Here is a 23048-nt window from a genome sequence, read left to right on the forward strand (position 1 = left end):
CTTTTCATATGCAATTTTGGGAATTGATTTTCTTTTGCCTTTGCAGCACAACTTGATATGTGAAAGCTGATGGTATTTTTGCTTGCTCTTAGTTTGGGTTAGCTGACAGCAAAAATATGCCCTTTCAAAGGTTACCAGTGAGAAACAATGTTTTTATTATTGTGTCCTGTTGCCTTCCCTCTTCCTTACCAACTTAGGAACAGAAAACGAGGTTTGAAGATGTTTGTATTGGAGATTATGGAATGCTAAAAGATGTCTGTTACAGAATTACCCAGCAACAGGGGCAAGTCTGTTCCTCTTTGGCCTCAGTTAAAAAGGAAAAACACCTAACTTTTATCTCACTATTTCTAAATGTTCCTGGTTTTGAGATCAATTGCTAAACCTTTGTGGGCTGCTCGTAACTTGTATCTGGTTTAGGAATTGTTTTCTCTGTGCCCTCAGGTATGAGATTTGGAGGAAGCAGAGAGAAAAAATTCTTTCCTTGGTACCTGAGCAGCAGTGTGGCAGCAGGCACTGGACTTCAATATCTTAACCACTTTCCACAGAAACGAAACTGTTCTTGACTTGGGTGCAGAAGCCACTGAGCAGCTGTTGGAGAATGAACTGCTGGGTTTTGCCAGTCTGGGTTGTTTCTTGCAGCTGGAACTCTCCCATTCCCTCCCAATTTCTTCTTTCTATGTAATATTTGCTTTCATTTACTGAAGAGACCCAGTTTGATACTTGATTCTATTTTTATTTCAGCTCTCTAGAAAATGGGCTGCTTTAACAAAAGTCACAGTAAAGAGCAGTATCTCAGATGTGTATTTGTCTGTCACACTAATCCTGTGATTCCTGAGGAGAGACCTGGGGACAGCTCTGGCTGCAGACACTGTGGGAAGCCCAGGAAGCTTTTGGTTCTGTTTTGGTTTGTTAAAGCAACATCTGACAGGTGACCATGCCAGAGGCTCTGCAGCACCAGGGTGGCACATACAAGAGTCAACTTGAACTCAAGAAGAAAATCAGGAATAAATCATCAGGTCAACAGGTGATACTCCTGCTGCTTTCTGCATGTCCTGCAGGGATCAGAGAGGAGGGCACTTCCAACCATGCAAATTCCTTGTGGCCAAACGCAATTTGGAAATCTTGGTGTCAATGTTTGGACATGCCCTGCTGTGAGCACCTGGCACTTGGCAGTGGGAATGCTCTAAGGCCTGGGTAGAAGGAGTGATGGATGCTCTGCTGCCAGTCCCATCCATGTTCCTGTCCTGCTCTGCTGAGCCCCTGCTGGAGCTGGCTCTGCTCCTGCAGAGAGAGGGAGTGATCTGATCCCTAGCAGTGACAACAGGCAGCCTGTGCTCTCCTGATAAGTGGGATCCCGCCTCTTCCCTCCTCCCCCACTGTTTGTGCACTTTGGATTATGAGCCCCAGATGCAGTCTTGGAGTCCACATCTGTGTAAGAACAGTGCCCAGGTGTGCAGTCCTTAAGACATTGGCAAAATATGAAATTTGTTCTGCCTGGAGCTTAGGATCAACTGCACACAGCTAAGTTTCCTTGTTAAATTCTTCACTGCTGTCCATAAAATCTTTCTGGCTTTTAAAAATAATTTGTGCAGTCTTGAAGTATGATGGATATTTTGGCTCTGTTTACAAATTGGGAATGCTGTGGTCTTTCTCTTTTGGCTTGTTTGCTTTTATAACAGAAAATTATTTAAGTCCTGACTGGCTCATTTTCAACAGTGAAGTGAGGTTTTGGTATCTGGAAACATAATGAAAAGTGGAATTGCTGTTTCCTATGGAAATAATGTCTATCCCAAGTTACCCCTTTCCATCCACTCACTGTAGTTCTGGCTCAAACAAGCTTTGGTTGAGTGTCAGGCATTTTAAAGAGAAACCAAAATAACTCAATTATGAGGTCAATTACTCCTAATGGTGGTGGTGCTATGGAATGCTCCATGAGTGAGTCATGCAAGGCCTGATTCTTCCATCAGTCTGTAGAACAGTCCCTTCTGAGCTATTAAGTGTTCTGGAGTATCAAATTCTGCTATCCGGCCATTTTCCAAGACTAAAATCCTGTGAACATAAAAGAAATGTAAGTTTGGGGATACACCAGCACCTATAATAACTTAGTAATTTCTACTTAGTTTCAAAATAAGTTTCAGTACTTGCTGGTTATTCAGCCAAGCCTTCCAACAGCTTTTCAGCTGGGAAGCAGTACTGGGATAGAAAGGGTTTCTGATGGGTGACTGTTCAAGTGCTGAGTTTGGGAGCAGGGGTTTGTGGCAGCTGAGATTGGGGAGAGATTTGTGAGCAGGAATTGGGTATTTCTGTTTCACAGCTCTCAGGTGACACAAGGAGCTGTAGTCATGGTTTTGCTGTCAGTGGTGGGGAGAGAGCTGTCACACAGCATTTACTCCCATTGTGTGGGAGTAAAGGATCTCTAATTAATCTCTTGGTGCCCTGCTGGTTTAAGGGAGATCCTCAAAACTCTTAAGGCAAAGCTTGGAGGTTTAAACACAAAGAGGACAGAAATGAAATTGCTGCTCCCCACCAGGGTGGTGTGTCAGTCACACCAGCTGCCTGTGTGTCCCCCTGCTCAGAAATGTCTTTACCTGTCACAGTCCAGGATGGTGTTTACCCGGTGAGCAATTGTTAACACAGTGCTGCCTCTGAACTCAGTCCTCAGCATGGACTGAATCTGGACATCAGTTTCTAAATCCACTGCTGCCGTGGCCTCATCCAGAATGAGGATTTTGGCTTTCTGCAGGAGTGCCCTGGCCAGGCAAACCAGCTGTTTCTGACCAGTGCTGCAAGGAGGAGGAGGGATGGTAAATTGAGGCCAGTAGTCACTTTTTTTGGGGTCAGAGCAGATGATTCATTTGAAATCAATAATGAAAAGGTGATTGCTCCCTTTCTCTGAAAGGGTGATTGAGGCTGGTGGCTCTGCAGGTAGGTAACAGCATGAAACATCCTAAGGAAGGGAGGGGAAGGTGTTGTGATAGCACCCAGAAGAGCTACACTTGAAACAGGATTTTAAGTACTGCACAAATGCAAACCACCACAATGATTAAGTCTGGAAGGTCTTTCTTAGTGTCTTATGCTTTGAATTCATGCTGCTAAACAGGAGAGTAATGTAGCAATTTCCAGTCTGAACATCATTAAAGAACTTTTCTTTTTTTAAAGGAATTAGCATCCTTATCCAACCAGCTCTGTTCTCCTAGCCCAGGGGCTGGCACTGCCCTGCCACTGTCTTTCTGCAGATAAAGGTACCTTAGGTTTTCCCCTTGGTCAGTGCACTTATATTCCAGCTGCTCTGGCAAATCTGCAACAAAGTTCTTGAGCTGAGTCAGTTCCAAAGCTGTCCAGATGTCTGCATCAGTGTATTGGTTTAATGGGTCGAGATTCATTCTTAGGGAGCCAGAAAACAAAACTGGATCCTGAGCACAGAGACAGTACAAACAACTCCTGAAATGAATTATAAAATGAGCTGCTTGGGTCCTGCCTGCTGGGTGGGAATCTGTGACTAATGCTATATCGAATGGCAGATGAACATGGCATAGAGGTTATTTCCAACTTGGAAACTGCTGAATGTCCCTCCTCTCACAGAACCTTTATAAACCCTTCCCAGGTTCGAGACAGTGCTCAAGGATTTTGGAAATGAGTTTCATACCTGGGGAATGACAGTGATCTTGGTTCTGAGGTCATGGAGACCTAGTTGGGCAATATCCTGTCCGTCAATTAGGATGGCTCCTTCTGCAGCTTCCACCAGTCGCAGCAACCCCACTGCAAGGCTGGATTTCCCAGCTCCTGTTCTGCCAGTTATGCCAATCTGTAAAGTGCAATGGAAGGACTTTGGGTTTGATGTTGATTGTTTTCTCACAGTTGGACAAACACTTCATGCAGTTCCTCTTGGCCTTTTGCTGGGAGACAGCTTTGCACAGATCAGATCTGTGCTGTTAGGGCTGTTTGTGATTCACATAGTCTGGCAATACTTTCTTAAATGGAAGTATTTTTAATTCACAATTGTTTTGTATGAAAAGGAATCACAAAAGCCTTTGATGGGAAGAATAATTACAAGACTTAGCAGTTCACACAGAGCCTTGATGTGGAACTAGACTGAAAAAGTGGAATTCCTTTGCTGTAATAAGCTGGACAAGGTGTGCAGTGTGGGAGATGGGTTCCTGCTTTCCTGCAGCTGCCAGGTTGCTGCAGCTGGGTGCAGGCAGGGCTGTAGCCCCTGGGTCTGGTCAGTGCCCAGCACTGCTCACACTGCTGAAGGAGTGGGTTTTTACCTTCTCGTGCCCGTTGATGGTCACACTGACACGCCTCAGTGCTAGCTCCAAACCTGGCCTGTAGCACAGGCTGTAGTTTCTAAATTCAATCCTTCCTTCAGTGGGCCAAACCTGCCCTTGAAGTTTTCCATTCAGAGTCCAGGGTGCCTGAAGAGATGGAAGCAAAGAGCAGTGTTGAAGACTGATCTAAATTACCCAATCAAGTGGCAATACTGGAATGGGAAGTTCATAAAGACACCTGTGCCAACTGCTCCAGTCTCTTTCCTGTTTCCAAACCAGGCCTCTAATTTTCATACTGCAGATGTTGGCTTTTTACTTTTTCCAAAGATTTTTTTTACTGAAAATGGGGGTGAATGTTTGCTTGCCTTGTTAGAGTTCTGACATTAAGTAGTTCAATAAAAAAAATAATTTATATTCCCCTATAAACAGGCCTGTGAAAGCCTCCTCTCTCAGGACAGCATATGGAGATATAATTTTAATCATTACAGAACAAAAATTACAGTACTGGAGACGTTTTACATCTAAAAGGCTATTTAGGAGCCATAAGTTCTCGGAGAGCTACATCTGAAGTCACATAATAAATACTCCAAATATGGGTAGGAAATATCTCATTCCATGAGTGTTAACAAGTGAAGCTATTTTAATGGCAATCTAATGCATAACTGTCTTAAGGAAGTAATGATCAGAGGTTATAAAACAAGTCTAGTCAGTTGGATAAAACCCAAATGCTGCAGTTCTTTAGAGGAAACATGAATGGCTTTTTAGAAGGGGAAAACTAGAGGTTTTTCAGGTGCAACAGAAAAGTTACTCATTGAGTTTGCAGAGGTGTTCAGCCCCTTCTAGTAAGGTCACTAGTGGATTAACTACCTCCTTAGGAGTCCTCAGGTATTCTCTCACTCTCTCCACAGAAACAATGTTGTTCTCTGTTTCTGTCCAGGAGCGAACCATCCAGTTCAGAACACCAGTTATCTGCCACATTGGAAAAGAAGCATTAGGGCAGATAATATGAGCCTTGACCTGTGCTCAGGAGTTACCTGGTACTTTGTCTTAGTATTTATTTCTAAAGATCTCCTCATCAGCTAACTATATCAGAAATTAGATTACATCAGAAAACCTTAAAATGCTGAAGTGGGAAGCCAGGTCCTGCCATAGCCCCTGCAGCATGTTTATAGAGAATGAAATCTTACTGACTTGGATGCTAAAAGATGGTATAGCTATTTCTTAGGCTCTTGTGCAATTAGTCTACAAGCAGGTAGGACAGGTGCTGAAGACCTTGCTTTAGCTGCCCAGGGCTTGCTTTGACTTATATTTTAAGTTCAGGTGCAGGAGGAAGAAGATGGCCCATACATGTGTTTATGAAGTTCATTCCCTAAGGGGCCATGTGCTCCAGATGCTCTGGATTTCAGCAATGACAACAGGATTTGGTAGGAAAAGGCATCTAGAAAGGCACAAAAAATAGTTCATAATAGAAATTAAAATGCAGTTGCTTTTGATAAAGGCAAACATGGTATTATTTCCACACTGGGTTACCTGGAGAGCATAGGAAAGGGAGAAGCCAGCAGTTCCTGGACTGAGTTGTGTCCTGCCCAGGGCTGCAAACAGGGCTGCAAACAGCACGATGCCATTGCCCAGGAACTCCAGGTTTGTAGCAAGCCACCTGCAGGAGGAGGGGAGCACAGAGATGTGGCTGTGTGCCCTCTCCCTTTCTCCCAACACATGATTACTTTACAGAACACTCATGGAGCGTCTGGGCAGATTTGTACCTGTCAGCAACAGCTCCAGGGAAGCAAATTCGCTGGTTCTCATCCACTAGGAAATTGCTCTTTGAAATAAACCTCTGCTGGTCTTTGTGAGCACGGATCACACTGCTGCCCTGGAGAGTTTCTGAGATGTGGGAGTAGAGGGGTGACCTGCTGGCAGCCTCCATGCGCCTCAGCTGGCAGGAGGTGCTGACATAGAAGTGCTGGTACAAGGGGAATGGAAGGGAGAGTCATTAGAAGGCTCGTGCCCCTGTGGAGGTACTCCACAGGAAATCCGGGAAGGCCTCAACAAGTGCAATAGTATGTACTATCCTCATGTTACAAAACCTTATATGCATGGAGGAGATGCCCCTAAAAGATGGGGGCAGTGTTCCTACCTCTGTTATGTCCCATCTTTATTAGGAATAACCCTGTGGTGGGGGCAAAGGAGCCAGGGTGCTGTGAACCCACAAAGCCTCTACACTCAGTTTCTCCTGCAGCTGAGCCCTTTGCTCGATGGAGAACAGAGATTTACCTGTCCTTCCCTAATGCTCAGTCTTGGCTGGCAAACGTGGAGACATTAAAAAGTACTGTAGGAATTCTGCAAGAAAGTAAAAATGCTTTTGGTCTTCATGTGATAGACATTAATGGAGATGAGGGATATAGCCATAGGTAGGATTTGTTTTAGACATCAGAAAAGCACAAGCCTCTTTGTGAGGGCTCTGGGGTGCTTTGGAAGGCTGAGGTGATGTGGGAAAGGGACTGGCATTACTCTTGCTCAGATGCAACTTGAGATGATGAAAGTAATTTCTGCATGCCTTTACTCCTAAGAAGTGGAAGGAGGCTTTCTGCAGGGACGTGGCTGTGCTGCTTCAGCCTCTCCTGTGTGTGTATCTGTGAGCTCCTACCTGGAATGCTGCATAAAGAACAGTCAAGGGCACTATGGCCATTACTGCCCATGGTGTAGCCACCACAATCACCAGGTAGATCTCCAGTAAGTTGAACAAGAATCCCAGCACGGACTTCAGCTTGTCAGGGATGACAGAATCAACAGCATCCATGTCTTTGGAGAAGCAGTTCAGCAGGTGTCCAATGGGTGTTTGCTCAAAGAAGAGCATTGGGGATCTCATGACATTGCTCAGCAGCTGCAGGAAGAGCTGGTGTGAGGCTAACACACCCCCCAGCAGCACTGCTGCTGTGCAGGCAAACCTGCCAAGGGCTGTAAGAGAAAAGAAATTATTATTACTAGGCCTGAACAAACCCAGCTTGGAGTCCTCCTTTTCAATGATTCCCACTTAGTCCTGTAAATGCTGCACCAGTGTGCATTCAGGAAGGTGCAACAGGAATTAAACCTCTCTTTAGCAGGAATTAAACCAAGCCTCAGAGCTGCAGGGTAAGCTGTCTTTGCTGTAGGGTAGTTACAGAGTGGTCAAAGATCTTCTAAGCCATCTTGATGGGGAGCATGGATTCAGGAATTTAAACATGCAGGACAAATTATTCATTCATTACAAAATAAGCTTGACTGTGATTACTTTAAATTACTCTTTTTTTTTTCTTTTTAAATAGTGACCAAAATAATTGTGGCTATTTTAAAAGATAAAGAAGTGTAAAAGTCCACAAGTTTCTCTTCTCTCTCTTTTGACCTAAGCCAAGATTTCATTCAGCATGGAGAAGAGCCCCCACTTGCACACTTTGATGTGATTAATTTATGCTGGAAGGATGAAAAGAGATATAAAAGAAAAACCTTCAGGGTTGGGGCCAAAAGCCCAGGAAGCTGAAAGCCCAAGGGTATGCACTTCTTTATATTCTGAGAAACCATCCTGGATATGGGAAAGAGAGGTGGGAATACAGAGAAGAATTTGGTGAGCAACTTAAACGAACCTTGAACCACTCCCAGTGCACCGAAGACTCCAACTCTGAGCTCTGTGTGCTGCTGTGTCCCATTGTGCACAGGGTCATCTGTCCAGAGGCTGAGCCAGTAGCCCCGTGAGAAGGCCATGGCCTGCTGGCACGTGAAGGACAGGACAATGTACACACACAGGGCTGGGCCCATCACCTTCAGGTAGGCTCCATACACCCCAGCACTGACCTGCAGAGAGGCAAGCGGGGATAAAGGGAGGAGAGGGTGGGAGGATGGAGGTTGTTAGCAAAAAAAAACAACTTCTCTAAAGCATGGAATGATTTATGTCATTTCTGGCATTTCTGGCATTCTGATTTATTCTAAAAGGAATGATTTATGGCATTTCTCAGTTATATGTCAGCCATGGCAGCCATGCTGATTCTTGTTTTGCTTTCCTCATGGATGAATAATGAAGGGATACTTAAAGAAATCATTAATGAATGATTATTATCAATTGATGAACATTATGCAATAGGCTCATGTTCGTTCTGGAGTGCTTTCTTTATGTCAGGCAGTGGTTTTCCTGTGTTGCTGGTGTGAGAGGGAACTGCCATGTTTACACTGGGTGCTTGTGTGGGGGCCTGCTGATCAGGAGGAGAGGAGATCCCAGTCTGACTAGTGCTGGGGTTCCCTAAAGAAAAAGCTGCTTCTGACTTGCTCTCACTTCTTGTTTAATATGTCCTTGTTACAGGGCAGACTTGTACAGCTCAGCTGAGTCCTGTGGCTCTGGTGTAGCTGGGGCAGGGAGCTGACCTGCCTGCCATGAGTGTGTTATCCCCATGGGATGTGTCCTTGCCTCTGCAGGGAGGTGCTGTGCTTACCCTGCCGTGCTGAGTTGTCTCTGCCTTGGTTAATCCTCCACTGGTGGCTGCAGCACTGGTACAGTCCTGACTCACAGGACTGGTCACCCTTCCCACAGCAGATTTTACTGAATCACCACTTTGTGAAGAAAACAAAAATAATTTCAATTTTTAGCTATCCATACCTATTTTGAGGGCTGCAGTTTTCAGGGCTCTCCAGAGTGACCTCAGCCATTGTCCATGTTTGTCACAATGGGCTCTGTCAAGCCACTGAGGAGCAGAGGCTTAAAGCATTCGCTCTCCCAGGCTGGCTTGGGCTGAGTCTGACCTTACACCCCCACTGGGAAGTGATCAGCAACCAAATGTATCAAGGAGCTTGTATCTGAGCTCTGTTCTGCTCCTTGTGAAATACAGAGGAAATGTCAGTCAACTTCCACATTCAGAGCAGGGTTTTATCTATTCTTGAGTTTTGCTTGTTTGCTCTTGTTATTAATTTACAGATCAATCCCAAACCTGTATCATACCCAGAGCCTCCATGTAGGCTGGCATGGGCTTTTAGAGTAAATTCTTCAGTGTCTGACACTGCTTTAAGCTTACAGCTTACCTGAGGGGTTTCTCCTGAGATGGACCATTTCCAGTGGTGACAATGCCTTTGGTGTCTCCCACAGCTGTGAAATAAATGTATTCTTTTCTAAATGCTTTAGAATCCTGTTTTGTCCTATACAGCCTTTGAAAGACAGGTAATACGAAGGAAAGATTCATTAAAATAATTGCTTTTAAAGGTAGAAAGATCAAGATGAGGCTTGAAGAATAGCACATTACTAACTATTAACAGTGGTTAATAGTTTACTGCATCATTATTGTCTACTAATATGGATTCAAAAATCAATTTTGAGGTGATAAGTCAGCTGATTTGACAGGCATATTTTTTTGCCACACAAAGCAATGCCTTACTGTGATTGTATCCCTGCTTTAAATGTCCATAATGAAACAGATGTGATATGAAGGGAACAATTGACTGATAGACCTTGGGAGAATGATTGCAACCCATCTAGGTTACCTGGAAAACCAGCACGTGGCTTCTCTTCTGCAGTAACGTGTGAACGAAGAAATTCTGCAAAGGCCCCATCTCTCTGTAGAAGTTCTTGGTAGGAACCAGTTTCTGAGATCATTCCATCCACCAGAAAAACAATGTTATCCACTTGAGGCAAAATGTTAATTGTGTGAGTCACTAGCACACGAGTCTGCTTGAATAAAGAGGGAATAGTCACAATTGTTCTGCTGTCAGTATTGGTATCAGTAATTCAGGATCAAATTTAGGCCTCAAAAATTCATCAGCCTGAATGGAATTAAAGGACATTTCCTTTTATTTACATTTCTGAGCATATTTGCACAGATAATTAGAGGAAAAGGCATAAGAAAAGTAATTTTCCCCTAGATGAATTGGCATATTCTGCATTTCTAACATACAATCAATCCCTTTGAATACACCTTAAGTCTGATACATTCCTCTTAGCCAGTCATTCTGTTTCAATACAGTAATTCTATTCTGATACTTGCAACCAATCCTCATGGAGAGAAAGGTATTTATAATCAGACATGTTTGTTTTAATTGGACTTTCTAAAGCAACAAATTGCCTGATTCCTGTTTTCCTGTGCAACTGAATCAAGTGTTTCTAGGCAATTTATAGTATGAATCTGATAAACCTGTCCTAGCATCCCTTCTCATGTAACCATGTTTATTATCCAGATTGCTTGACAGCAAAGAAATACCAAGGAAAAACAAAACACAACTTATGCAAAAAGAATGGAGGAGAAGTGTTTAACGGGTGAACATTTGGGTGATGAGAACTGTAAAGGTGCCACTGAAGTATTCAAAAGTAATGGGATTAGACATCGTGGTGCCTGAATTTGGAAGGGATCAGGCAGCTCTTCCTGAACTGTGCTGGAAGTAAATCCCAAAGGGAGGAAAGGATGTTGACAGAAGACCAAAGAACTGTGAACTTGCTGTGAAAGTAAGGCTGGCACTAGGCATGTAGTTTGCATGAGGATAAAGACAGCCTTCCTCCTCCTGGGTGAGATTCCCTGCAGGACTTGCAGGTGCTGTGTGGCCTGCAGAGGCTCCCCAGTCCTCTGCTGCCACTGTAAAAAAGCATTTGTGAGCCTTTGATAAACTGAGCAACTCACTCCACTGGAAATATTTTGGGGGCTCTGCTAATTAGAGACATTGTGCAGTTGTGTACAGTTCAGGCTGATAGCATACCTTGTCCTTCAGTAAACCACTGGGTCCAAGAACACGTTCAAAAATGTGCTGCCCAACGTGGGCATCAACAGCTGACAGGGGATCGTCAAGCAGGTAAATCGAAGCCTTCTGGTACACAGCCCGAGCAAGGTTCACTCTCTGCTTCTGCCCTCCAGATAGGTTGATTCCCTGGAAAATATATTGACTGTTTATTCCAAAGCTACAGCATATTTTCCAGCTGCTGACTCTCTTTTACACTCAGGCTTTATGACTTCCTTATTTTCAAATCAGTGCATCTCCCTCCCTCCAAAGAGGGCTCCTGCAGAGCCTCTTGAACAACTCTCTCCTGCAAAAGAGCACTGAAGAATGACCTGGATGTGTTGATTTTTGTCTTAAACATCTCTCATGTCTATGGTTAGGCTAACTGTCAGAAGGTGGGCTTAAATTATATTAGATTATGGCCCAACTTCCCAGAAATTCCTGAGCACCTGCCTCTTGTGAGTTTAGTTTTGTGTTTTTATCACAGCATCCAAAGCTGTAGTTACTCAGGGGCAGATGTTTTAAGCAGGACACCTGAAGCTGTAGCTCCTCAGGGAAAAGCTGGCCAGCCCATAAACCCAAGGCAATACCTTCTCTCCTATTTCACTCTTCTGCCCTGCAGGGAAGGTCTCCAAATCAGGGTGCAGTGCACAAGCCTCTGTCACTCTATTGAACCACGTTTCATCCATCTCTTTCCCAAACAGAATGTTGTCTTCCACTGAAGCATTTAGAACCCAAGCTTGCTGGGGGACATAAGCTGCAGTGTCCTATAAAAGTGAAAGAATGTTAGAAAACCTTCCCATAAGCTCAACTTGACGCTGTGAGAATCTATTTCAAAGAAAGCTCTCTCACTTATGGAAATCTGGAATGATCATCCCCGCTGACAATTCTCAGAAGGCTTTGCAGAATATGAGTCTGCACTGTTATTACCTTACAGTACAAGTACAGGATGCAATTTACCAGGATGACACTTCAGCTCACTGTCAGAGGGAAAAATAGAACTGGATCTTTGAAGTACTACTCCAGCTCCTATTCCCAAAGTTCACATTTATCTGAGAGGTCTGCAGCACCTTCAGATAATTAAATGTGGACTGACACATACAGCCTGTGTTAAAATTCAGCAGTAAATGGGTTTTCCTCAAGTACCTGATGCTGTGGTTAATACCTTACAATTCCTGGAAACAGCCAAATTACAGAAGCAGGTGCTGAGGGGAAAATTCACCTTCACAGTGACGCAGCCGTCCGTGGCCTCCAGCTCACCCAGCACCGCTGCCAGCAGGGAGGACTTGCCAGCACCCACCTGCCCAACCACAGCCAGCAGAGAGCCCTGGGGCACACTGAGGTTTATGCTGGGGGGAAAAGATCAGCCTCTTACCACATTTTAGATATACTTTCTGAAAAGAAAATAATTGTAATCAATAATTGTAATTATTATCAAAATTCATGCTATTGTTGGGTATGTATTGAGTAAATCCCCTCATTTCATCCCTTCAGACACTTCCAACCAGAAAATCTTCATCCACATCCCCATCTGAGTTTCATACCCACTCTGGAGATAGGCTAGCCCAAAGCAATGGATGTAGAACATTCCTGAACATCAGAACTTACCAAAGCTTTTCTTTTCTAGAATGCCAATTCCTTTTAAGATAAGCATATAGTGATGTCATATATAGTATCTGCATTCTATCTGTTCTATTTTTTGCCTTAAATCACTGTAATTTCATATTTGGACAAGAAAACTGCAAAAAGAAAACAGTCTCCATATAATAAGGCAACATCCAGATAGAGGCACCTTCATGTATTCATGTTCTCCTCATCATAAAAGAAAAAATATGTTTTATTTGATTCTTTAATTTTCAGAATTCAACACTGAACATGAAGCAAACTCAGAAGCCTCTGGATATTCCACCCTGGTTTCACTTCAGCCCTGAGGAATTAGTTCATCCAGCACCCACCCTGACCTACAGTATTGAGAGATGACTAAGGGTAAGTCTGTACCTTCTAAGACAAGGAGAAGTTTCTTTGCTCCAGCAAAAAGTCCCATTTCTTATGGTGATACTTGCCTGTACTAAAACATGAAAAGAGACAGACCACTTGTAAGTGCAAGGATGGCCACAGAAATGTCCCAATTTATGTGATTTTATGTTTCAGTGTATATTTATGGTACATAAAATCAACCTTTATTATGAAAAGAAGGGGTAAAACACCAGATTAGATTTCATTGTTAGAAATAATGAGGCCAGAGAGGTAAGTAAGGGGACAGTAAGGGGCAAATATTTTTCTCTTGACTATGATAGACCGAGTATAAGCTGAATAATGGAAATTACTCCTCTTGTAAGACAAAAATGCTAACATAAAAGCTCACCACAGCCAGAAGTGTTTCTGCTTGTGCTCTCAGGATTCAGTTCTTCCAGATTCAGAAAAGCTGCTAAGCGGTTTAAGGAAACTTTGGCCTGAAATGAAGCGGCATACAGAAGAAAATAAGATTTAAAGTAGAAAGGAAGCAAAAACCCAAAGTGAAAACTCAGCCTGAAGACCCACTTAGAATATTGATTAGTACTATGCTGCAAATGCTGTAGGCTTAGATGGCCAAAGGCAGCTCTTCCTTATGTTACCTGCCTTTATTTCCACTTAGCTTAGGAAAACCCCCATATCATTTCCTGTGCTTCTGGTTCAGTGAAAACTGGTACTTTTTCATCCAATTCTTCCTGCAATCTTTCCAGTGATTGCTTCTGTACATGAAAATCTGTGACAATCTTGGAGTGTTAAGAAATAAATTAATTTCCTATTTATTAAGTTCAATAAGAAATTTCCTAATTTCTGAATTGCTTTTCTCTCTGGCCTGGACTAGCAGGGTCCCCCTATGGAGATTTTGCTCCACCGATTCTGATTTCTGTGATTAAAAACAGACCCTCTGACATCTAATGGTGCTTGTGCTGAGCTAAAAAAGACTTAGGAGTAATTCTTGTTGACTATTTTGTCAATATAAAGGAGCCTTTCTGAAAAGCAGTGCCATGAAGTACCTTTAGCTGCAAGCCCTTGCACTTCACCATTTCACAGTGGCAATGAAATAGCTGATGTGCAGAGCCCTAAGAAACCCCTACCTTCACCTGTTAATGGGGGTATGCATAAAACCCCTTATGGCCAAAGGAAGAGGAACAGGGCCTGCAGTTAACCTGGACAGCAGCATTGATGGAGAAGGGCAGGAAGGAGTTGGCAGTGTTGAGGATGTTGATCAGTGTTAAGGACACAAAGGCCTTCTCAGCATCCAGCACGTGTGTCTTGTCCACCAGGGTGTAGACAGCAAACATGACAAATGTGATCTGAAAGGCAGCAAAGGACAAGCAAACCAATTGCTTCAGAATGGTTCAAGGGTGACAGGCCCTTCAAGTCTCTGGGACTCATTTGGTTAAATCCAGGTCATCCCCTCTAGGTGCCTGTCCTGCAGGTACCATAGGCAAAGGTCTGGCGTGTTGGTGACAGAACCAAGTTTGATCATTGGGTGTTTGCTCTGTTTTAAGGAGGTTTTGGTGCAGCAGCCACAGCAACTCCTGTGACCTCCAGCTCCTCCAGGCAGATACAATCTTTAGCTGTCCATAGGAAAAATCTGTCTAGGCAGGAGTACAAAGAACAAGGGAAGTAACAGCACGTGTTTTATGCAGGAAGGTGATCCACTCACCAGGAACGTTGATGAATGGAAAGAAACTAGGGATGCTGAGAAGAGAATCTGAGATCTTTTTAAGGCCTGAAGCTCTTGCTTTCGGATTCCAAACACTTTCTCCATGAAGGTTTTCTCCCAGCCATACAGTTTGATTACTTTAATGTCACTAAGAATAGCATTGGTGAGTTTGGCCCTCTCATCCTTATGTTTCATCTGGGTTTCCTGTAACAAATGTTTGAGTTTTATCATTTAATAGGTTGAATGTTTAATGGTGTGATTATTCTGAAGAAAAATACCTTATTCCTGCCTCCAAATCCTGAATAAATTTCCCTGCAGTTGAGCTGCGTATACTGTTTTGCTTATGAATCTTCTAGGCTGGGGAATATTTTATTTTTCATCTTCAGAGCTTTATTTTTACTGGCAGTACATGAAAACAACAGAAAAGTAGGGCAAACAGTAAAAAGGATGAACATGGAAGAGCTTACTCTAAATTTCAAGAAACTTTGCAAGCTTCAAATCCTCCTATGTTACTTCAGACAGTCATGGTACGCATGAATAATAAATACAAATAATCACATAATTCAGTAAACCACTTCATTTTTATGAAGCAAAATGTACCTGAAACTGACTTCTCTTCTTGGTGATCACGAAATTCAGAGGCAAAAGAAAAGCAAATACAGCAATTGCAGTCAAGGCAGGTGGCCCTAGAAGCTGCCAGGAGAGAAAAGGAAAGAGAAGAAACTTCTGGTGATGACTAGGAAAGACTGTTTTTTGTTCCCTTTCTTACCTTCCCTCTTATTTGAACTTGTTCATAACATCCCTCTGGCTAAGCCTTTACTCTAATCTCGCCTTTGCCTTTCCTGGGAGTTGTGCTCCTAAGCACTGTGGATTGTTAACTCTCCAAGCAGGATAACTCCTGTCATCAGGCTGTGCTGAATTTATTCTCTCCCTTGTTAGGAACTAGATCGGTGCTGAAGGCGATCCAGAGGCACGCTGGCAATTTAAGCCATTCCTGGCTCTTCCAGTCGGTCCCTGGATGCGTTCAGAAGGACATCTTGTGGCTGCCCTGAGTAAGTGACCCCAGACAACACCAGGTGCTCCTTGAAAAAACCCTCAGCAAAGTATTCGTGCAGCTTGTCTGCATGAGATGAAATGGTGGCATTATCCTGTGCCATTATCTTGGGACAGCTTGGGTCCCAGGGCTCACAACAATTACGTATCAGCACTTGTTTCTCATGGGTTAGTTATATCTCCCTATGACAGCAGGAGAGGGGAGTGCTGGTGAACACAGAGTTAACAGGTATTGTATGCACCAATGGTATGTGAACACCAGCAAAAAAAGTGTAATTATGCTCCAACCACATTCAACTTGTCAACATCATTAGAAAAGGGATGATGACTTCTCAACAGTCTGTACCACGGCAACTGATTTTCACAGTCACAGCACCCTGCCAGGCACAAGGCACAATCCATCCTGGCTAGTAAAGGAAGGCCTCAAAGGTCTCTGGAAAGCTCCTGTGAATCATCTGTCTCTATACTGCTCACACTTCCATTTGCCAAAAACAGGGACTAAACAATAGGGCTCTGTCCTGCTGGGAAATCACCATACATTGATTAAAAATGGATCTTTTAGATTACCATCCATTATTACTAATTCAGATTTTGCTCTCTCCTTGCTAAACTCCTTGATACCTATGAAATTCAAAGTATTCAATACTCTTTCTGAATGCCATGTAACTTTGCTTCAAGCTGTTTGACTGATCTTGTGGTAATCAGGCTTCAGGATGAAATATGTCAATTTGCTATTTCAGACCATTCCCCATTACGTTCTGGGACTATGCCAAGGAGCTGGAACGGGACTTTTAGCCTACCCTGGGCCACCACCTTTTGGTTATAAAGAGAGGTGACAAGAAAATCTGAAGCAGAAGTTTATCAGTCAGCTCACAATAACCATACTCACAGTCTCCTAAAAGGGACTGAATGCTGAATACACAGGTAAGATGATGAACTGAAGGATCAAACAAAGATTCTCTATCAATGAAAATATCTTTCAGAAAGAAAAGTGAATATGCACCATGCCACAAAGAAAATATGGCAATTTCATGTAATTCAAACCAGTAAGTAGAATTTTGAAACATCCTTCTTCCTATGATATTTAGAATAGAAAGGGATTGATAAATAGTGTCGTATTTTACCTGCCACAAGAAGACAAAGCAGATGATAATCCGAATAGGAGCCAGCCAGGTCCCATTAAAATAGATAATCAGATCCATTAGCTTTTGCACATCAACAGATACCAGATTAACAATTTCACCTGGGGTTGCTGCTTTCCTTGAGGCATTTGACATAACCAGGATCTAGACAGGGCAGAGAAGAAAGAAAAGACATCATCAAACAACAGCTTTGGTCCAAAAGTCAAACAACATTCTTTTCCTTATAGAGGACAAAGAAAGGGAGAAAAATGTCAAATGCCAGGTATTGAAACCATGCTGGGGTCATGTGACTTCACTTTGACATGAAGCATTTACTCCCTTCCCCCAACCATCACCTACAGCATAAAAAAGTTAATGTTGATTTTTTACTCTTTCCTTTTCTTGGCTATCCTTCATAGGGAAGCTCTAAAAAATGTACCTGGCATGTACTGCTCAGAGATGAATATAACAGCTACATCCTAAAACTAGTTTCTAATGCCATCTCCCCTGATACTGCTATGAACAGCATACATCAATAGTGCTAAGGTAGAAAAAAGCAAAGCTGAAGAAGGAGCTGCAGCCTCACCTTCCTGTACACGAGCCCTGTCAGTGCAGTTCTCAGCCTCAGCCCCAGAACAAGGCACATGTACATATAGCGCTGCTCAAACAGGGTCTGGAGACAGCCCAGCAGGAACATGCTGAAGGCATAGAAATAGCCAAGCCAGCTTGGGGCTGCCTGGTCTTCAATGAACTTCAGGAAAAGGCTGCAAGACAGGAGCAAAATGTTGCTGAGTCCACACAGAACCGATGAAATATCAGATACACAAAAATAAACTGGCAGAAATGGTGATTTTTCTGTATTCTCTCTGGCTGAGGTTTATCAGTAAATAGCAGAAGAACTGGAACATATCCTGATTTTTGAAATCTACCCACTCATGGTTTTGAAACAACCTCTGATCTCAGTATCCTCTCTGATTAGACCTCATTTTCAGTGTTAAGGATGACTCCTGATTTTCATGAATTTGTCAGAAATATGCAAAGTGGTAGCTGTAATCTAAGGGAGTCATTGACATTTCCAGAACTTCTCCTAATCTTAATGACTAGGAAAGGATTTTGCCATGAAAATATAATGTAATGCAGGTTTGTTTTGTACCAACAGAACCCACACAGCATTTTGTCAACTAACAAAGCTATTTAAAATGTGTGGGATGCAGAGCTGTGCTCTTTGTTAGCCAGGGAACATGGAGCTTTAAGACTACAGCAAGTGGCAAGTGATGTGATATATTGAACCATCAAATAACTCCTGTTCCAATGAAGCTGTCAAATGGCTTGGTGCATCCTGTCATTCCCACTGCTGGGGCACAGCAGTGCAGACAGTGTGCACAGCTTCACACAGTGGCTTTGTGTCTTCTCCTCCTGACTTGACAGTGGGTTTAGCACAAATGACACCTGAGCTCCTTTCATGAGCAAAAGCAAATTTCAAAAGGTCATTGTTTGTGTGTCTGTGGGTGCTGACATACACATCTCTGAGCTCATGCACACAGCAATCTTGTACATGTGACAGAAATACATTATAAATGTGCACATACCTCAGTACCTTCGGGGTGGAGAACAAGAACACATCACAGATAACTAAGCAGACAGTGCTGAGAAGGAAGTAAGTTCCAAACATGCTCCAAAACATTCTCAGTAAGGGCCCACTCTGACTATGCTTTGATTGCAGTAGAGCCTCTGTCTCTTCAGCTTCTGCTGTGCCAGTTTCAGTTTTCTGACCCTTTTTAAATATACCAGACTCCATTTTCCTGAAGGAAGAAACAATGAGGAAGTTACCTACAACTGGAGAAAGCTTGGGAATTTTGTAACTTCAGAAAATCACTAAATATTTCACACTGGGTCTTATACCATGTCCAGTATAAAAGCTCATCAAAAATGGACTCAGAAAGTTACTTCTGTGCTTAAAGGAGTGGAGGGATGTTCTCCAGCAGATTTTAACACTTAAAATCAGATTTTGCACAGAGGGATTCACACACCAGTACCTGTGTATTTGCTTAGATCATCTAGAACTGCCCAGCTGAGCCCATGATGCTCTCTCTAGATCAAATACTCACTGCTGGGTTCTGCTCTGACTCTTCTTCCACTCTCTTTCTGCCCAGGCAACAATTTCTTCAGAGGAGTCCTGTTTCCTCACTGGCCACAAGTCATCCACCCCCAAGGCCTGCTGAGAGCCTTTCCAGAGGAGCCTGGAGGACACAGACTGCAGTCAGAGGAGCACAGCAGGATCTGTGGTGTGTGTGACACTTTCAGAACATAGGGGTGTCAAGGCAGTGCACCACAGAGAGCACACAGGCACTGACATCACTGCTCAGGACTGTCCTGTCCCACCAGAAACATAAATGTCCAGGAACAGCAGTTTTGCTGTGAATCCCTAGGCTATCTTCTGTCAGCACAATGGGGATTTGCAAGTCAGCCCTAATTTCTAGGGCTTCTAGTCCCACTATTGGGTTGTGGAGAAGCAAGTTCAGTTTAACTTTCTCTGGGCTCCAGGAAAGGCAGATGAGACCCAATCACAGTGGACATTAAGGAATGTAACTGTTTTACTTCTGAATGCTCAGCATCACACTGGGCCTATGTCCTCCTCACTGTTTTCCCCTTTCCCAGCATTTGTTACAGCAAGGTCTGGCAGGAAGAGAGGGCTGTGGTTGGTGTACAGTGATCTTTTGAGATTGTTGAGATCTACTTCAAGATTGGGAGGGCACTGGAGGGGGAGTTGGGAGGCAGAAGACAATTATCTAGAATCACAAAGTATTAAACTATTTTGAGGAAAGTAATTTTTTTTTTTTTTTAAATTTGATCTTGTGAGAATACCTCACAGGAAAAATAATTTAAAGAAATAATTTAAATCCTCACTCCATAATCTAACTCAGGAGCTGAGATATTTCCTAGTGGCTACCATCTACACCCTCTCTGATCTCTGATGCCACTGCTTTTTTCTGATATTGTAGCAGAACCACATCTTTTGTTTTCTTACCCAGAGAACCACCAGTATGTGATTTTGGAAAGAAAAGAACTTCTGGCTTCTGGGCACTGATTCTGATGGGAGAGAAAACATGTGTGATATTTATATATAGAAAAGGGCATGTGTCACATGAATATAGCTCCCCAGGAGAAGCAATCAGAGTATGCTCCCTCCCCACACATTGAACCAGAGTAAGTGTATTGTGAAGGCTCAGTGGGTTTGTGAAATTTTGGGGAATTTAACTTTGCATAATGTCTCAGATGGAAGAACAAAGAATACAATTCTTCATTTCTTTTCTTAAGCACAGAGCTTTTCCATTCTCATACCACCAACAGAGTACTGCAGAACACGAGAGCAGTACTAGGGGAAGCAAGAGGAACCCTATCCACTGGTTTCAGTGACAATAAACATGAGTATGGATAGGTTTTTAGTTTTGAAAAACTTACATACAGAGAGAGAGCACTGTTATCCCGAATTCTGCCAGTTACATTTTAAAACTGCCAGCTTTTTTACAGAATAATGGATCTTACATCACCCAGATACTCATGCGCCTGTGTATCCCCATATATTTAAAATCCTGTTTCAGCAATGAAGCAAAGCATTAGGAAAAGCTACCTTATACTTACAGGATTGTTGTCAGCTTCAGAGAAGAAGGGAGGGTGATCAACTAAGCAGAATAACACAAGTTCTCCTAGTACCAGGCCAGCATAAAGATAAGTTGTAACATGGTGCAAATGGTCTTCCAGGAAGCCCTAAGGAACAGAATACTGGTTAAAATGAGGTAAGAACCTTCATGTTTAACCAACATAGAAAGAGCTTCTCATGTTTTACCTCTGCAAGTAAACAACCACCACAAATATGTCATAAATCAATTTTCTCAGCACATATTTAAAGAGGCTTTTGATTCTCCCCCTTGCAGTCAATGAGACAAAACCAGCCCTGTTGTTTAGAGACTCTGTAATCTGCACATTAAAGATATGTGATCTCACTTACTTTTTCCAAGGCATGCTGAATTTTGGAGTTAACCATCACAAGTGCAGCCACAAATGAGAGCAGCCAGTAAATCAATAGGACCCCTGAAGACTGGATGCCCATCATTCTTTCTGCTTGGGTAAGGAACAAGGCAAGGACCTGTGAGGAAGTACAAATTTGTCCAAATAAATACCTGGTAATGGAATGCCAAACATTGTTATCAAATTAATGAATACAATAGAGAAAAAACAGTTAGCTTCTTACCCAAACATTTCAAGATGTTCAGAGTTGCAGTATTGCTCCTAAGAGGCTAACACTGAAAAGCTTTATGTGAAATTTTGCACTCAAGAATGTCTACAGAGAAGGCAAGTAATAAAATTACAATTAGGCCAACAGGCTGGAAGGATTTAGGCTATGAAGATGCAATGACAGAAGGGGAGATGCAATGACAGAAGGCACTTATTTATTGAACAGAAATCACATTTCATTCTAAACTGTACTAAATCATATACTGTGGTTATGAGAAATGAAATCTTGTCTCATGGTTGTGAGACTTCTTTCTAAACCCTGCTGAAACCTCGGGTCCTTCCAGGTGTGCTCTGCCCACAGGGTCTGCCCCAACTCCAATCCCCAGATGTGTCACACAGCAGAGAGGCACAAAGCATCCCCAGCCTTCTACTCCCCATCAGACAATTTTGTGCTCAGAGATAGTGAGAACCATGGGAAATACAGGCTCTGTCCCAGGAGGGCTAAGTTTGGCCATGTGCAGACAAACAGGAGAGGAATTACCATTGTGATTCCCACCACAGCAGGGCTAATGAAGACTGCTGGGGTCCGTGGGATTCCTTGGCTTTTCTCCCACACCATGAAGAAGACATTAGAAAAACACAGTATTACCAGGATGAATCCAAGGGCCTAGGGCAGAGACAAAAAACACACACTGGAATGAACTGAAATGCTGGGACAATCTACCAAACTGAATGATCCAGGTTGCCCTGGCAGTAAGACTGGAGAGGTGGAAGATTAGGTTTGGGACAGAGAATGTTATGGGATGTGTCAGGGAATCAATTGGAAGTACAGGGGAGAAGATCTTATGACATATTATCCTAAAACTTTATTTGATTTACATGGACCTGAGCTGGTTAAATGTCAAAAAACCCCACAGAGATGGATCATCAGGAAATAATCAATAATTTAGGAAAGGTAAGCTCTGCATGAAAGTTGAGATAAATTTAGGACCAAACCCTATGCTTTCCCCTTACCATTTTGGCTTTGAAGATACGGGACATCCTGATGTAGCCTTTGTTTCTGTGTCGAAGGTACCAGTAGTAAAAGGGAAAACAGATCCAAAGATAGGCACAAGAAATCCAGGCAATGATGGAGCTCTGGAAGCACCAGGTCAGTCCTGGGATGTTTGCATGCCATGTCTGGTTCCAGTCCTGAAGCAGAAACAGTGCAGAAGTGAAGGACATGATGCAGAGCAAGGCTGGGGAAAGGAATCCCGTGACGGAAAGAGGAAGCAGATAATGACTGGCAAACTATTACGGGAGTTTATCAACTTTGGGGATGGAAATCTATGTGGGACAGAACTGATCGACTCACTACAGCCCTTTTAAAGGTATTTCTGTAGTGAGTTCGGGCTGCGTCCCCACTCGCAGCTCATCACATTTACTGCAGCTGAACAATCTGTTCGGCGTCCGGGGAAACTCTCGTCCTGGGGAGGCAAAGTCCCCTCCACAGCAGCCCCGGCCGGGAGCAGCAGCGCCCACATCGCGGAGTGCCGGCCGCGTCCCCTCAGCGCCGCCCCCCGGCCCCGCGGGGCTCCGCTCCGTGCCGCGGCCTCCCCCGCTCACTCACCCGGGGTCCGCACAGCGCCGTGCCTGCACCCATGGGCGCTCCTCCCGGACCCTCGGCCCGCTGCCCGGCCGCGTTTCCTCGCTGGGGAGAGCTCCGATCCCGCCGGGCGTGCAGCGACTGCGGAGAGCCCGAGCGGCCCCGAGCGGCCCGGCCCGCTGCGGCCAAAGTCCGGCCGCGGCCGCGGCGGCAGTGCGCTCCCGGGCGGAGCCCCCGGGATTGCCGGTTTTGGGAGCTCTCTAAGCACGGAGTGTATGTTAAAAGACGTCATTGTTTATTTCTTCCACAAATTCAGCACGCCGAGTGGGTAACACAAATATTTTTAATACAGTAAAATTTACACGAACTCGCCCACCTAAGACATA

The 23048-nt window shown here is 43.6% G+C and overlaps 2 protein-coding genes across 4 annotated transcripts in view; one reads left to right on the forward strand and one right to left on the reverse strand.

The window, feature by feature from the left end:
- Positions 1-21041, forward strand: part of ABCC1 (ATP binding cassette subfamily C member 1) — a 68160-nt gene extending 47119 nt beyond the window's left edge. Inside the window, exons 31-34 of the transcript XR_004499427.1 lie at positions 12849-12974; positions 15607-15719; positions 16461-16644; positions 18995-21041. The gene's annotated coding sequence lies outside the window, so the exon portion shown is untranslated. The remainder of the gene's footprint in view (positions 1-12848; positions 12975-15606; positions 15720-16460; positions 16645-18994) is intronic.
- On the reverse strand, positions 713-22919 carry ABCC6 (ATP binding cassette subfamily C member 6). Of its 3 annotated transcripts, none has more exons than XM_015642647.2 (31): positions 22687-22919; positions 22092-22268; positions 21619-21744; positions 20851-20988; positions 20484-20609; positions 19870-19931; positions 18950-19081; positions 18431-18643; positions 17428-17605; positions 16845-17006; positions 15268-15360; positions 14668-14871; positions 14165-14311; positions 13354-13441; positions 12987-13056; positions 12211-12337; positions 11579-11755; positions 10971-11138; positions 9768-9954; positions 9312-9375; positions 8729-8846; positions 7889-8096; positions 6916-7226; positions 6032-6231; positions 5799-5925; positions 5136-5237; positions 4269-4415; positions 3647-3805; positions 3247-3413; positions 2589-2783; positions 713-2049 (listed from the first exon to the last, which is right to left on the reverse strand). In XM_015642647.2, the coding sequence occupies exons 1-31, from the start codon at positions 22717-22719 to the stop codon at positions 1941-1943; spliced, it is 4515 nt and encodes a 1504-aa protein (XP_015498133.1). In that variant the 5' UTR covers positions 22720-22919; the 3' UTR covers positions 713-1940. The 3 variants fall into 3 exon arrangements, with proteins under 3 accessions (XP_015498133.1, XP_015498131.1, XP_015498134.1); XM_015642645.2 differs by having other exon boundaries at positions 9768-9951; positions 22687-22871; XM_015642648.3 differs by lacking the exons at positions 713-2049; positions 2589-2783 and having other exon boundaries at positions 3253-3441; positions 22687-22878.
- Between the last annotated feature and the right edge of the window lie 129 nt (positions 22920-23048).

The sequence above is a fragment of the Parus major genome, chromosome 14 (assembly GCF_001522545.3).
Source record: "Parus major isolate Abel chromosome 14, Parus_major1.1, whole genome shotgun sequence".
In the NCBI taxonomy this organism is placed as follows: domain Eukaryota; kingdom Metazoa; phylum Chordata; class Aves; order Passeriformes; family Paridae; genus Parus; species Parus major.